Raw genomic sequence first — 16227 nt, forward strand, 5'->3', positions numbered from 1 at the left:
TTCAAATCGCTGCAGACGGGTCTTTCTATGCGATGGTCATTTCAGAATGAGTCAATAACGTCTTGATTGTCGCCGGCTCTCCACCACCTTCTCCATTATTTTTGCTCAAGCACACTGACACAGACCGACTGGCGTGTATTGGTACTGTCCGAACTACGAGGGGTGTTCGAGTCAAACCGGGATTTTCTGTCTCCTGAGTGTACAAATGGCTCGCGCTACTTCTTTTTCGTTATTTTCACACGCGACAGGCCTCCGCGTTCACCACGTGGTGGTCCAAAGTTTGTGCAAAACAGAAGACACGTGCTGGACAAGATGGCCGACAACGAGGTGAGCGCGCACATCGAACAGCGAATTGTCATGAAGTTTCTCGTGAATGAAGGCGTAAAGTCATGTGAAATTCACAGAAGACTTCAGGCTCAGTATGGCCACGATACACTTAGCCGCAGCAAAGCGTTTGAGTGCTGCAAAGTGTTCCGAGATGGCCGTACGTCAGTGCAGGACGATCCCTGCCGGGGCGGCCCGGAGCCCAGTGTCAGTTCCTGAGAACATCCAACTTGTGGAGCGCCTGATCCTCAAGGACCGACGGATAAATTTCTCGAACTGGCTCGAAAGACTGACCTTTATGTGCGAACGTTGAACACTGTCATTCATGAACACCTCCAGTTTCGGAAAGTTAGTGCCCGTTGGGTCCCGAGGCAGCTCTCCGTGTTTGACCGGCAGAGAACACTGGAAATCTCCTAAGAGCTAAGGTACCGTTTCGACACTGAAGGACAGCAATTCCTTGGTCGCATGATCACGTGCGATGAAACGTGGGTGCACCATTTCACTCCTGAGTCTAAACGCGCATCAAAACAGTGCAAGCATCCGGGCTCGCCAGCTCCCAAGTAGTTCCGAAGCACCCCGTCTGCGGGTAAGGTCATGGCCGCGGTTTTCTGGGACAAGGCTGGCGTTGTTCATGTTGATTTTCTCCCTAGTGGAACCACCATCAATAGTGCATATTACTGCCAGGTTCTCAGGGAAGTGCATAAGGCGCTGAAGCAAAAGCGGCCGGGCCTCATCACCAAAGGAGTCCTCCTCCTACAGGACAATGCACGCCCGCATACCGCGCATCTCACGACACGCACCTTACAGGAACTTGGCTGGAAGTTCCTGCCACATCTCCCTTCCAGTCCAGACCTCGCCCCCAGCGATTTCCATCTCTTCGGGCCACTGAAGGCGTTCCTTGGGGACCGCCACTTCAGCTACGACGACGAGGTCAAGAATGCGGTCCGATCAGCTGCTACGCGCCGGTAAGGATTTCTACGCTGCTGGCATCCAAGTCCTCGTGAAACGCTGGGACAAGTGCATTAGTGCAGCTGGAGATTACGTTGAAAAATAAAACTAATTTTTCGCCTGTAAGTTCATTTTACTTTTGCGAAAAATGAAAAGTCCCGGTTTGACTTGAACGCCCCTCGTATATCCAAGATGTCGTAAACCGGTCATTTATCTTGCCTCCCCTCCAACGTCTTCCCAGGTGTTTGGAGACACCCCCACCACTTCTTTGGCCCTAGGGGGAGCTTTGTTATTTCACCTTTCGACCAGTAACAACACGCAAAGCTTCTACAACTTTAAAGGGACGATCCCATCCGGAAAGCCATCTATGAAACAGATGTTTGGCATCGGCTAACAGTCTGTATGGCTAATTTTTCTTCCGAAAAGTACTTAGAGACTAATTTTAAGGCGTAGCTGCTCCGGCGGCGTGACGTCACTCCCTACGCGTAAGGGTGAGAGGGCGGCGCTCAGAGGAGAAAGGCGACTGTGCCATTTTCTTTCTCAAGGTCGCGTCCTCAGTGGTTCTTAGGGAGTGACGTTTTCTGGTTTCTCCAGAGAGGGGATACTCTCAACATCCGGCGTCTGCTCTTGTCCATGCGATAACTGTCCAACTTTCCGATACCGTGGTCAGTAGTCCACGAGGAATAAAATGACAGCATAGTTTCGACATCTACTGCAAGGTATGCGATCGTCCCATTAACGTAGCTGCAATAATGACACACTCTCGTGCTTTCGATTGTGGATAAACCACTGTAAAATTACTTTGCTTGGAAGATCTGAAAACAGCGTGGTATATAGCAAAGCACAGCTTCTGAATTTCGATTTATGAGATTGTAGAGGAGAACAGTTATAGCAACGATCGTAACTATCTTTCGGTAGTGTGTGTATTGCCTGCAGACTTATAAAGAACCTAAAATCGCGTCGTTTATTAAGTTTACCTGAGCAACATTGCCTTGTACATCGTGAGTTTAGGCTTACTATAGTAAGTCGTTTAATACAAGGCGCCCATGAGCTCAGTTGGCCTTGACAAATCAGAACAGGTTGATGTAATGTTTTAGTTTATTCTCAGTGGGTCTTAATAGATCAGAACAGGTCGACGTAATATTTTTGGGTAATTGGGGGGTTTATGTCGCGAGACAACTCAGATCACGAGCGAGGTCACAGCGGTCAGTCTGTGGACTGCTTTTGGCCACCTGGGGTTCTTTAACGTGCGATGAAAGCTCACCACCCCGTATTTAACGTCCCTCGCGTAATATTTTTAGGCTATGTAAAATTATTTGATAGTGTACTACATGATACTTTCGTGATAGCGCACACTTCAAGTGCTCTCCTCAATGTTGTGTTCAAATTAACCAACTTTTTTAAATTCAGAGTAATCAGTAAAAAAAAAAGAATAATGCACATGATGTGTTACACAACAATAAGGTGCTAAACTCCAGAGTCCAAGAAAAGAAGGTAGGGAAATGTAATACGTATCACAGCCTATCACCGACAAGAATGACTGCAAAGATTTACGAGGAAAGAAGACGAGGAACAGGAAAGAGCGATTGTCCTGTCCTCTGTAATTGTCCTTGTGTAGCATGTTGCCCAACAAAGTGTGTCATTGTAATCGGACTCAATTTTGTGCTTTCATTGGAACCGCATTAGGACACACAGCGTTCGTGTGCATCAGCTAGACCATCAAAAGTTGGCTGTTACTTCCAGAAGAATTCAGACGGAAGTTAAAAATTAATGGCGAAGAAAGTTACCATATATGTCCCACTATGGAATATGCTAGCATTATAAAGACTTGTACAGCAAAAATTGACGGGTTTTCAATTTTATTTTATTGTGTGTCGACGTCAATGTTGTTATTTGTTTTAGAGTTGGGACTTTATGTGAATAGAAAACGAAATAAATAGCACTTCTAAACGGTTGTTTAGGAGTGTGTGCAACAGATTATAATGCTTGCCGTTCCCAACGAATACACTATGCGGGCAAGATTTACGCGCTATTTTCCTATTTTAATCAAATGTTTAATACGTTGCAATTATTTAAGAATATTGTAGGGAAGCAGACGGCAGAAAAGGCAAGAACTTAATAATTCGAGATCTCATGTATGCGGTGCATAATTAAACGATGGACCCCGGGAACATTTTACTGTAAAATGCCAGCATTTTCCTTCTTTTTTCGGAGCGCATCATTTCGGAGATCAGTATTTTTCGGAATCCACTGAATTAAAAAAAAAAGTCTACATGCATTTTTTATGTGCCGGCGAATGTAAAAAGCACAGATTCCTATTTACTATCAGTTCAGTAGGGCCAACACAACAAAGGAAACTATGTAAGTGTTCCTATTTTTCGCAGCTTTGCTAGATGACTTTGACTTTGGGACCTTACATCCCATCTCGTGGTCAATATCTAATCGTTGTTGTTTGCGGATCGGAAGGACAGGACGATAGATGTTTCCGGCGCACGTCAAAAGAAGCCTAGGTGGTCGAAATTATCCGCAGCCCTACCCTGCAGCACGTTACCACACAAATATAGGATGACTCACCTTACGTGTAAACCATTGGTTTAACTTATGATGTGAGGAAGAAGGTGCGCTCGACGCCCTGCAATGAGGCTTGCTCGGTGACGTCACGTTTTGTCACGTAACATCAGAAATGATTGCCGCGCAGAAGTCACAGTAGGAGGGCATGCTGTCGCGGTATGCGTGCAATTACGAGAGTCATTCGCCACGCAGTAAGAAGACTCCTGCGACGTTTCCCCATGTCACGTGGCTGCGCGTGACGTCATCTGCACGAGCTCATTCTGTTTGGTTGTTCGTGGGAACGCCTGGACGTTGGGCTGCGTGGTTGTCTCCTTCGATTCGTAACATTTTTGTGCCGAAACCCGAGATTTCACCCGCACTCGTCGTTTCGAAAGAACAACGCCGTCACGTTTCGTAGCCGATGAATCATATTCAGCAGGCCAGTGGCATCGTACGCTCATCACCACGTCAGAGGATACAGGCCACCGGCGATGTAGCACTCAGCGGCATCGTAGACCTGAAGACAAATCACAAGGAGCTCGACACCGCTATACAAGAAATGATCCACGATGACGCCTTTGAAGAGGAGTCAAGAACCTACCACAGGCCTGTACCGCTTCTCTCGTCGCCTCGGGTGATACCAGCGGCACGCAATCCGAAGCTTCACGAAGCTCTGCTCACCGGTACTTGGTACGGTAGCAGAGAATGCTCGTAGAATGCTCCAAGAGCGTCGGGATTGCTAGGTCTGACAAAAACAGATTCTGACTGCTTCAAGAAATTGCACGAGTGAACCCGTACCACGAATGGCAAGCTTGTGCTACTTTTTTGTTCTTCCTGATAAAGGTTGAAGCTGAGCTGAGTCGTGGCGAAGTTGAGGAAATCGGGAAGGGAAGTGACGGATCCCCTCCTAAGTCTTCACCTCTGCGTTGCACACTCATGCTGCTTGCGTGGTTTTTTCAGAATCCCAAGCGTGTGGGCGTGTTGCAAAATCTGCGGGTCCCCAACTGAGTGAACATGTGAAAAGCAAGGAGGTGTCGCCAAACACTTGGGATACAACAATTATTCTCAGGTAACAGAAATGCACGCTATATAGCATACGCATCACCTTCTTACATTGTGAATGGCGTCACTTTCTTGCTCAAGTGTCCCATTCATTTTATTTTATTCGTCCGGATCACCAGGTCACGTTCTCCCCCTCCAATGAGCTCAGACTATTTCAGGGCCATTTGATATGATTAGAACCCGTATTCTTAGGCAAATGCCCATTTTTTTCGCGTGGTTCTAATAATGCCTTTTCAATAAAAGAGCACGAACTAGGATCTGGAGAACCTCCTGTATCGTTTTGATAGTGCCTATAAATGCCTATTCCGGCGTTAGCGCCTATTTTGGTGTAGGTGCCTAAAACTCCGATTAAACATCGAAAAATGCCTCCGTTGTGCAGGCGTAATTGACATCGGTCACCTCGCACGCCATTTTGAAACCATCGATATCGCTTCGAAGATGTACCTACCTGAGTAATAAACAGCATCCTCACCAGAGGAAAGTATCTCAGAGAAATATGTAAGCTGGGAATGAACAGCGGTTACTCAGTACAGTCGTTTTGAGTAACTAAATTGCGTTGTTGTTGTGTGGGTCGCTATTATAAAATATAGGCACGTTTCGTAACGGTTGTGGCGAAATCTAGAACTCAGCGCTATTGCGTGCTAAAAGAGCACATTTTAAAGAGCTCTTTGGTTTCTTTTTCTTTCTCTCTTCTTCTTTTTTTGTACAACGAATTTTACACACGGTAAAATAGTGTGGGGGAGACAAACTCCTCCTCCCAATGTTGATTGTGAAATACCTGAGGAGTCGGGAGCAATGTGGAGTGGGAATGTCCTTTGCTTGCCGGTCGAGCCTGGCTCTCGGAAACATGTTTATCGTGCAGGGCTCAAATTTCTGCTTCATGTTTCCAACCACGCGCATGACAGAAGGAAAATAATTCCTACATATGCACAAGCATGCACCGTTAGAAAAAAAGGTATAACAATGAGCTCTTTTATACCTTCTGCTTGAGATGTACACCGTTGGAGGGTATAGAAGAGGCACAAATTTCCTATTTATACCTCCAAGTGTTCTAAAGGACATGAAAGAGATATAACGGAGGGCTAACGTACCATATTTATACCTCGTCACCACGAGTTTATACCCGGTACCAGGAATAGAGCTTGGTAGGACTCGTAGTGGGGATATGTCGGTAGAGGCGGAGCATGAGTGTAATAATTGAGGGCACTAATTGGTCGTTCATTTGCTTCCACAAATATCTTAGCGAAGCAGACTGGTTTAACTAGTGAAAATTTCGAGTGCCGGACAAGTGCAAAAGCGTATAAAAATAATGCGTATCAATATTGCTTCTACTAAAACTAGCGTATACGTAAAACTAGCATTGGTGCGCATTATTTTTATACGCTTTTGCACTTGTAAAACACAACTTATATCGGGCTCAGTGCTAAGTAGACTAATCTAGCCCCAGATTTTAAACCTGACTCCGCGAAATCCAGTGGGCACGCATATAAGCCCTGTGGTCGTTTCGTGAATATTTTGGGCCGCGATATTTGTTTCTTTTTCTTTTCTTTTACAATCTTTTTTCTTTTCTTTTTGTAATGGTATGCTGCAACAGCTAGTATATGATGAGACGCTGGGATGGTTATCCGTATATTCTGTCGGATGACTCGATAGTGTAATTCTGCAAGGAGTGGAAATTCCCTGGGTAGGTGAACCTCGGAGAGGTCTTTATGTACGTCATATCTCAGGAAGAAGTCCTGCTTTGAGGTTAGGTGAGGTGAGGTCGAGTGGTGAGGTGGTGTTCTTCCTTCTAGTATTCATTGTGCAGATAACGGGCACTGGAAGGTTTTTGATACCCCCTTATTTCCTCTTTTCTCGGAAAACCAGTCCCACACAAACGCCGACTAAAAATGCGACTAAAAAGCCAAAGGTGGGCTGACGTTTTTGTAAAAAACTGCGTTTACTCCGGCTTGGCGCAGTCACTTTAAGTCATCATCATCCGTACATCCTCAGTATGACAATGACAATAGTAGTACAACTAAGTAGTACAATGATAGATAAGAGTAGGTTGTATTAATGGGTTTCGAAATACGTGTATCGCTACTGTCGTCTGCTATGACTGCACTTCCGCCCTTTTAGGAGTTGAAAATTCAAATTCCAACTGTCCAATCACGATGAAGATGTGTAGCGCCTCTATCGGATCGCGCGTAGCCCCTCTAAATAATGGGTCGCTTGAAAACACACTTGTCCCGAGCATATCGGTCTCGTTGATACTTTTTATCAGCGACTACATTAACTGAGGTCGCCAGGAAGTCAGATATCATACGTGATTGCAATCTTCTTCCGTTTTTCCTTTCGTTTCATATGGTCCATTCAGACCAGGGCAATATAGGTCAGGCAGAACAAAATGAGAGAGAAAAAACGAGGCTTCATGACCGTCCATAAAGCACAATTCCCTCGTAAGCGGAAATGGTCCACACACGGTGGACGGACCAAAATTATTATGCAGGTGGAAAATATCTTTATTATTTTCAGAGAGTGTGCGGAGATTTCGAAAGGCACGTCGAGGAAAAGTCACAATGGTATGAATGCAATTGCGTCACAGAATAAAAACGGGAAAGGGGATTTATCCGACCATTTCAATATGCGGGAATTGTCTAGACCTAATTCTTGTTCGAACTGGTAACAAATGCCCTTCTCCTCTATTACTTGCGTATTTTTGTAGCATCACGCGTTAATGCTGCGTATGCAAGGTGTCCATTCCCTTATTTGTTCCCTTATGAACTCTGTAAATACGTATATAGTCTCCGAAACAATGTCAAAACTTTGGCTAGTTGGTACATGTTAAAAGACTATACAAACGAAAAAACGAATGAAAAGCGGTAAAACAAGACAAGGCACGCAATGCACTTGAACCAAAGCCACAATGTCTTGACCGGGGGTTTCCTACGTTCCTACCGAGAGGTCGTTTCGAGGCTCCATCCTCCTTCCTTGAAATAAATTTGATTCAAGTCTACACCTTCAAAGAATCTGAGAGTGCAAATATTTCACCTGCGTGGAGACATCGTTCTTCCCCAAGGGGATCTTCGTCCCACCTATAGATTTCCTCCACGAGACCGAAAAGAAGCTCATTTGGCTTGTCGGAGAACGAACGTGTATCTTGGATCTTCATTGCAGTGTTTTTCTTCAGCTACGTTCATATCCTTTACGTAAAAGTGTGAGCACGATACTGTCGACGTGATTAGCAGCGAAGGAGTTTCTTCAACGTGTGTAACGTCTGTTATCACTCGATAATTTCCCGGATTATCTTCCCCAACTATATTGTTGCACTGTATGAAGTCGTATTGCCCACTTAGACAGTCGGCATTTCGGATTTTTTTTTTTTTTTTCATTTTTTCAGTACGGTTCATGTTTAATAAAGTCCGTAAGTGTCCGTAAGTCCGTCCGTGGGCAAGTATTTTGTCAAATACTTCACCATATACTTTTCAAAAAGCAGTTGAGTTTGAGTTTGAGTTTGATTATAGAAAAAGAAAGGAAGATATTGAATTCGTATCTGCAAAAAGCAGTATTATGACACTAACGAGCAATCATTTGATTCTAAATTATACGTGCTGCTTCTTGTGTGTATCATGCGAGTAATGCATTGATACTCATCCTGTGAGTTGTCAAGAAAGAAATATACACAAATTACTCGAGACAGTCATACTATGTTTTATTTTAACATTTTCAGATTTCCTTGCTTGGGATTTTGGAGAAGGGTGTCTTTGAATGCGCGTCCGATAAAAAGGCTGTCGGGGCAGTACCGTTTGCGGTGCTGTTCCGTAAAGATTTTTTCTTCAAATTTTAACACTTTTTGTGACCAAACGTATGTTACCGATGAAGTGTCGCTCGGTAGGTTCTCAGTACGTCTTCTAGAGCATTATAATGCTCGAATTTTGTGTTACACATTCAGCGGCTAGAGAGTGGTTTTATAGGATGATACCTGCCATATTACTGGCACGCTTCTCGAAACATACACGTTAGGTACAGAACATAGCACTTGGAATGGTAAATGTTTATTTACACTGTATATACGGCCTATCGTATACTCTAAGTAAGTAAGCCAGACATTTTGCCCTTTTCCTTATTGGAACATAAAATTCATTACGCTTGACAGCTGAGCATTTCTACCTTACAGTTCGTATAGCGTCCGCTGCGTGCACGGGGGGAAACCCCGTTTCTCGTTCGTGCCCACGAAACTTATATCATTCGCTAACTGTGAACGTCGTTTTATGTAACACGGTCTCAGATGATAGACCATTCATGTCGCGCTTTCCCTGTTTAAAGCCTCCGCTTGAGGCTAACAAAATTGTCATTGATTATGTCTTTTCCCGATCGCTGCCACCTTACGCGACAGAATGCTTTGCAGGATCATCAAACAACAGCTTTATTTATTCGTCTAGCAACTCTTAAAATGCTGCAAATGGAGCGGTTGTCTATCTTGGCCCCTTCATTTTCACAATGTTTTCTGGCAGCCGTGATAGTCACGGTGAGAGATGACATGAGTGATGTCTTTATTCTCTCAAGCCGTGTTGTCTTATGGCAAAATTGGGGAGATTATCCGTTCTACTGTCAAATCCTTATTGAACGCCGTCTTCGTCGTACAGTACACTATCGTACACGTTGTACAATACATTTCAACGTTTACCGGGAAACCATTTCTAGATTTCTTGGCAGTTTACATTCCAGTCCTTTTGCAGACACTACAGTTATATATATATGGGCGTCATAAAGCAAACAACGTCCCTTTCTGTGTTTCCCTTTCGCGCTAGCTAAGACAATTTTTGTTTACCAGCGAAAAGATTTGCAGAGTGGAATTTCCTACCTCAAATATCCCAGGCTTTGCCAGAATATCTGGAGATCAGGATTGAAGACGTCTACCGTTGTGAAAATATTCCTTCTCCATGTATGTTCACACCAGCGACGCCTTTTGCAGGGTATAGACGTTGGAGGCCTGCGTGATGCTTCCTCGCAATGTTCACTGTTAGCATTTGTATGCTGTTTTTACGCAGCATTTTGCTCGCAGCTTCCCACATCGTGACTGATGTGAATAAACGATTCACACATTGTTTGATAAGACCAATTCCAGACCTCGGAAGCACGCTTTCGACGAGCGTTGTCGACAATCGTACCGAGTCATCTTCATGCCTTCGTGACTAACTCGCTCTGTTCCATCGTAAACTTAGAGGTAAACGGAGGAAAGAAGGTACAGCTAGCGATTGCAGCTTTTCCTCAATAAGTTTGCCTATATGCCTATAAGGACATGTGCCTTCTTTTCTTGTACGCAGTGGACTACGAAATGAGTGACAAACAGCGCTCAGCCTGTTCCCTGGTATCCAACAACAGCAAGGCAAGCTGCGGCACACAGACCGACGGCCAAGATACCCTATGGGACAAAGACGTCCAACTGTGAAGATGGCCTCGACGGGCTCACCGGCACATATCAATGGCGGCACAGAATGGCAGCGGCGGACACATCTGCTACTCTGGACAGTTTGCTCGACGTTTCTCTGGTGATGCGAAACGTTTTTTTACGGATATTTCTCTCATCAATTTCATCAGTCATTTTAGAACCGATTGGAGCGCTATTTTTAGCCACATCAGTGGCGCCTCTTTGCTCCTTGCGTTATTAATCCATCGAGGTGCAATAACGATAGAGAACACCGCCAAATGGTACCCCACGCAAAAACTTCGGGAGGGAAGTAGAGCTACGTCACCTTACAATTTGCTACTCGTATATTCCCCAGCAACCGTTCTTAGGTTCAACACCTCTATTCTTGGGTACTCTATATGCCCCTAAGTTTCCAATCTTATTGGTGAATAAAATTTCCAATTTTGATTTGCTGAGGTGTTAGGAGTTTGCGGGGAACATGGTTTACTTTACTTTGTTGACAAATCTGAAAAGACGGTACTGTTGTCCCGAAAGAAGAAGAAGAAGAAAAAAAAACGACGGCTATTCTACTGCCTCATTCGTGTGGCTAAACGCATTCGTTTAGGGAGTTTGCGTGTGTTGCGGTGGGTTTTCTTTTGACAGTAAGAGAAACCAAGACCCCAAGGTACAGAGACGTTAGGGATGCGTCTACGTGCTGCACGTGCACAGCAGTTAGCTCGCGTTCTTTACTTTATTGTACTTTGTTCGTCATAAAGCGAAAAAGAGATTTTTTCTTTTTATTTTGAATTCTTTTTGAATTTTTGTTCGTCATGTCTGATCTGCGAGTAAGATTTGAGCAAGCCTCCCGTTCCTTACACTCGTTCGGTTGACACTGTTATAAAAGGCGTATAATTGCTATTATTTACGCTTATTTTCCGCTTATCTCACGTCCAGACTGTAATTATATTACCGCATGTAAAGAAAAAGTATCCTTCCACAAAGTTCGTAAGTAATACAACGACCCTTGAGCCAAAAAAGAAAAAAAAAACATCTCTTGTTAACAAGGGCAAAATCAAGATCATCTGAAGGTGGCGTACTTGAGCAAGCTGTCTTTAGCGTCGCGATTAACCAGCCCACTGACAGTGTCTTTGCTGCTCGAAATGGGTAGCTTGAGTTTTCACGTACGCCAAGTACTCCCGTCTGACTAGAGTAATGTTATAAGGCTTGGTACTTGGCTCAGTGATTGTATCTTTTTCAAGTACGTTTTGTGTGTCCGCCGCTGCTCCGTTCCACGAAAGCAGCCCAAAGACTGTTCTTTTACTCTTTCTACAGAAATCTATATTCCATATACATTACTTGATCGATAACAGCCATCCTGTTTCATCGTTGGTGCAAATATACGAGTGAATAAAGTTGTTGCTTTTTCCAGCTCCAGTATAACTGAATGGTGAGAGGGGAGATTCCCTCGTCCAAGTTCAGACAAGACTGTGCAAAAGTTACTGGAACTTGGTAACATAAGCGCAACGTTTGGCATTCCCTGTATCCAATCGAATCCAAGTGGTGTTCGGTGCCAACGGTTCGAACCCTGTACAAAAGCAACTTGGTTTAAACAGAACTTGACCGCATAGAATCGTTCTCTTACCTGATTTGTTGTAAACTGGAGGACTTTTTGTGACACTTATGCAGTTATGGTAAGTGTCACAAAAGGCGTACGCTTTCCACAAATCGTTTTATGCAATGGTTGGCCTTCAACGTGCTATGCGATCAAGTTTTGTTTTAAGAGTGCAGGATACAAGTAGTAGTCTTCGGACGTTGACTATGACAATAGTTGAGAGAGAAATAGTCTCGCAGTTGTCCGGTGGTAAATGCTCGTAAAATATTCTCTTTACCATAGTCGGACCCGGCAAAGCTAATCCACTGGGGTCTATAGAAGATCTCGGTGCGTGGACATTTCGGCTGTCTGCACCTTTATTGGTAATGTACTTTCTGATGGCTGATTTTCATCGCTCGGGATTCACTATCATACTTCGCGGCAGTACGCTATACCTATAACATAAGATGCAGTTCCTTACGACGACGCATCTGAGAAGCTTTATGCGCAACGTGTTACCAATATACTGGATGCCTGCGATACTTTCAGACTGAACTTGGTAGAGAAAATTTAAGCTTTGATAAATAATTTGCAAGTCTTCTTTTTCGCGTACAAAAAGGAAAAAAAAAAACACGAATTTAAGCACGCGCGTTGTTTTCCAAATGTGTTCTCGATTCAAGTGTTGTATTCTTCACTGTGGTGGTAATCGATCAGTCACCAAGCAAACGTGAACTGATCTGCCTTAAAAAATTAAGAATTCGGATTTAAGCTCTCGCGAATTAATTTTTCTTTTAGTCAGGACAGAAACTCGAGTCCCGCCTTCCCCAATTCAGCTCATCTGTACTGATGCCATGTATTTCCAGAACATTGTCGATGAAATTTTGTCGGTTAATAACTGTGCGCGTTTGTGACGGCTTCAAAACTTAACTAATACATTATGTCCAGTTAGGTAATTATGCATCGTAATGTAATAATAATTAGGAGTTGTACTTGGCGAGACTATTGAGACGTCACAGTGGTCGGTCTCACCTGAAGGTCTGTATACGTCATGGGGGGAGGGGGGGGGCAAAAGCGGCCTTTTTCGGCAGTAATTGTGATTCCCAAAAATAAATGCCCCAAATCCGGGGGTGCTTATACGAGAAAGGAGTTACAAAATTAGTTAGAAAAAAAAAGAAAAAAAAAGGAAAGTGTTCCTTTCCCCCGCTGCAGAAAGTGCCAAGCCACGAGGCACGATTTTGTTCGAAACAGGGTTGCCGTATTTGCCGTTACGATGTCACCTGGCATTGCAACGGGCTTAGACAATTTCATTGGGGCCTATCGATTTCGGCATTTTGACATTCGGGGGAAACTCTTTGATACTCAAAAAGTACACAAAAAAATAAAAGAAACATGCACTCTATATTTTAACGTTTCTCGTGGAAACAGGCGTGTCTGAGCAATTGCCACCAAATTGCTGGCGTCAAATACACAATTTGCGTTCAATGCTTCCCCTTTTATTTTTGTCCGAGATGTCCGTGCACCGAAATGTGCGCGCAGCGAGATGTCCGCCGCCGAATCCATAGGACACGATGTTGTCTTCTTTTTGGCCAAAGTTTTGGCCGGGTACTCACTGATATCCAGCTCGTGGCTTCCCAATACGTAATTAGTCCCGTTTGAGCCGAGTAGACAGAATTGCCACACAGGGAACCACTTGCAGTGAAAGAGCAAAAAGACGCGACGGATCATTGCTATAGCAACGGCTCACTTTCAGAGAGGCCGGAGATAGAATATTTGCGCCAAAGGCAGTGCCACATATAGCACGTGGGAGGCCAACCCCTTTATTGCTGTTCATCTGCCTTTTTGTAACAATTAACATTAGTGTCATAGAAAGACTCCGCTTTCAGCAAATCCGGGGAGAGAAGGATGTCATTCGGGATGCGTCCAGAGTGGATAATAATACAAAGTTTTAGTACATCGTCCGCTATCGTCTTTGCGTACGTAAGGGATAGCGTTTGTGGTTCTGTTCTGGGCGTTCGCAGAACAATCAACGCTATCCCTTACGTACGCGATCTACTAAAACTCTGTAATAGCGATTCCACGCACGGATTCACAAGGTCAACTAAGCCCCAGAACTGTGGAAACGGGGCGTTATATGCAATCTTTTCAGAAGGAAATGGCGTCTACATACCGGTGCTCGTTCGCCGTGAATACTTGTCGTACGTTGCAACTGAAGCCAAAATATGCTGTAGCCACGATAAAATTTGCTTCCACCGATATTAATACGAGGACCGGCCACATGGAGGTGATTTGACCACCTTCTCGAAATGTGCTTCCGTCTTTTGGAAACGTCGTCCTTACAATGAGATGTCGCTTTTTGGCTCGACTCTGTCGATCAATGAAGGATAACCATTTTTATGTGACGCACTACCATTTCCTCTTGACTCGTTAAAGTCCTTTGTACAGGGCAAGGTTTCCCTTTCGAGATCCACACAGGAATATTTTAGTTTTCGTCTGTTCAGACTTTGTGTCAGAGCTGAACTGGGATGGTCTCCTTTTGCAGTTGTTCGTAGAAAACATCGCAGGCAACAGAGAAAATGTCAATTTCGGAATCACGTATAAAAGTAATTAGTTGTTCCTCAGTGCCATTTGTTGAGGAGTGAGAATTGTTGCTTCTGACTTTGCTGTGACGAAAGTACGTTCGTCAGGCTGAGGAAACCAACGCTGCATTTTACCGCCATCTTTTGTCTACACAACGCACACATTAAACTAAAGCTGGCTTCCAAAAGCAGTTTATCAAATAGATTCGCGCAGAGGTCGTCAAGCTAGTCCCCCGTAGCGCTTCATTTTCTCCTATAATCTCTCTTGTGGAGGTGAACCCAATGAAATACCGCTGCAAGTGCACATGGAAAACAAACTAACCAAAAAGAGAAGAACCTATTATCTTAAGCCTTACATTTTGTATTTCCACGTCTGTCCTAGCTGTCATGCAAGCTAGCCATTACTGGCTGGTAGACCTGCATTGTAAATGTAAAAAGCGGCACTAAATTATTCCACGATCTCTAAGATGTACTAAAAAAGCTACTGAAGCACCTTCTCGCGGATATAGTTTGCACTGTCGAGTTGAAGCACGCGACCCCGCCTCGTATGGGATGACTTTACCTCAGCTGAAAATCCGTGAATAGATGTCCCGGAATAAACATTACAAACTCGTGTGTTCTTTAGAGCTTTGGTGTGTGTCGTGTAGAATTTGAAAATTGCGAGGACGAAAAATTTTACTTACTCGTGATAGAAGCAAGTGTTGTGCTGTTTGCACGATGCCATACTTTCTATGACAATGAAGATTTTGTTCAGTTAGTGCATGGTTGCTCGTGCCGCTAACAAACAGCGGGAAAATGGTTCAGCTACTCTCCTTCGTTTTCTTTAAGTAGCGTGTGTGACGACTCTCCCCTTTCCCCGTCTTGGAGTAGCTCGTTGATGAAAACGTTGAATAGGACATCCTCGTGGCAGGCCAACGTCTTGTTTTATTCCGTCTGATTTGTGGGGCCCCGCCAGACGTCAGTGCGGGCGTGGATGTGACGTCAGATAGATTGCTCACTGATAGTGAGGGTGTCATCTGTGACGTCAGATATCGTTCCCAGATAGTGTTTTCATAACTACTCAGGTGATGTAGCTTTCCTTATATAAAGGTTTTTATAGAGGCTGTAGAGCCTCATCATCATCTTTAGCTCCCGCGCTACTCACCTCAAATAAATAAATCCTCATCCCTTCTCTTGGTGTCCATTGCTTAGTCACTACGTCCGGCTGCACAACTGGTGACCCGAACGTCAAGAATGTCCATCGACAGCAGCGGTCGAGCGGGCGTCAAGCTTCTACATCGCACACCCGGACACCTGTTCCAAATGACTGAAAGTCAGTTCCACTCAGCTAAGCACCAAGTTCCATCATGTCATCAGCGTGATTATACCAGAAATTGCGTTGGAAGTCATTTGCCTCCTGCTGTCGACCCGTATGACGCTCTTCGGAAGGTGGTCTCTGAGCGCAGCTGCCGAAGAACTCAGATTGTCGGAATGCCTTCTCGGCTCCTACGGCACATGTACGACCTTTTGGGCAACCGACTCCATACTTTCGACAGAGCCCTCCTCAATGAGTTTTTCCTCAGCCGTTTGCCATAGCAAGCCCGCGTATGGTGCTCGCGACTCTCCAGGACTCTTCACTTGAAGGCGTGGCCGACTTCGCCGACAAAGGTCTCGAAGCGGCACAACCCTCTGTTGCACATATCTCATCATCTTCCGCGCCCGCCTGCATGAGTTACTCATGCACGGCCGTTTCCCCCTGAGCCTGGAGCTATTTCGCTTCCTGGACAAGGAGTTCAAGAGCTCAAAAA

At 44.6% G+C, this 16227-nt stretch overlaps 1 protein-coding gene across 3 annotated transcripts in view; it reads left to right on the forward strand.

Moving 5' to 3' along the window:
* Nucleotides 1-11701, forward strand: part of LOC135370038 (metabotropic glutamate receptor 2-like) — a 151419-nt gene extending 139718 nt beyond the window's left edge. For all 3 annotated transcript variants that reach the window (XM_064603708.1, XM_064603709.1, XM_064603707.1), the window contains exon 10: nt 10191-11701. In XM_064603708.1, the coding sequence (XP_064459778.1) occupies nt 10191-10315 (125 nt within the window). In that variant the 3' untranslated portion in view covers nt 10316-11701. The remainder of the gene's footprint in view (nt 1-10190) is intronic.
* Nucleotides 11702-16227: the final 4526 nt, after the last annotated feature.

The sequence above is a fragment of the Ornithodoros turicata genome, chromosome 10 (genome assembly GCF_037126465.1).
Source record: "Ornithodoros turicata isolate Travis chromosome 10, ASM3712646v1, whole genome shotgun sequence".
Taxonomy (NCBI): domain Eukaryota; kingdom Metazoa; phylum Arthropoda; class Arachnida; order Ixodida; family Argasidae; genus Ornithodoros; species Ornithodoros turicata.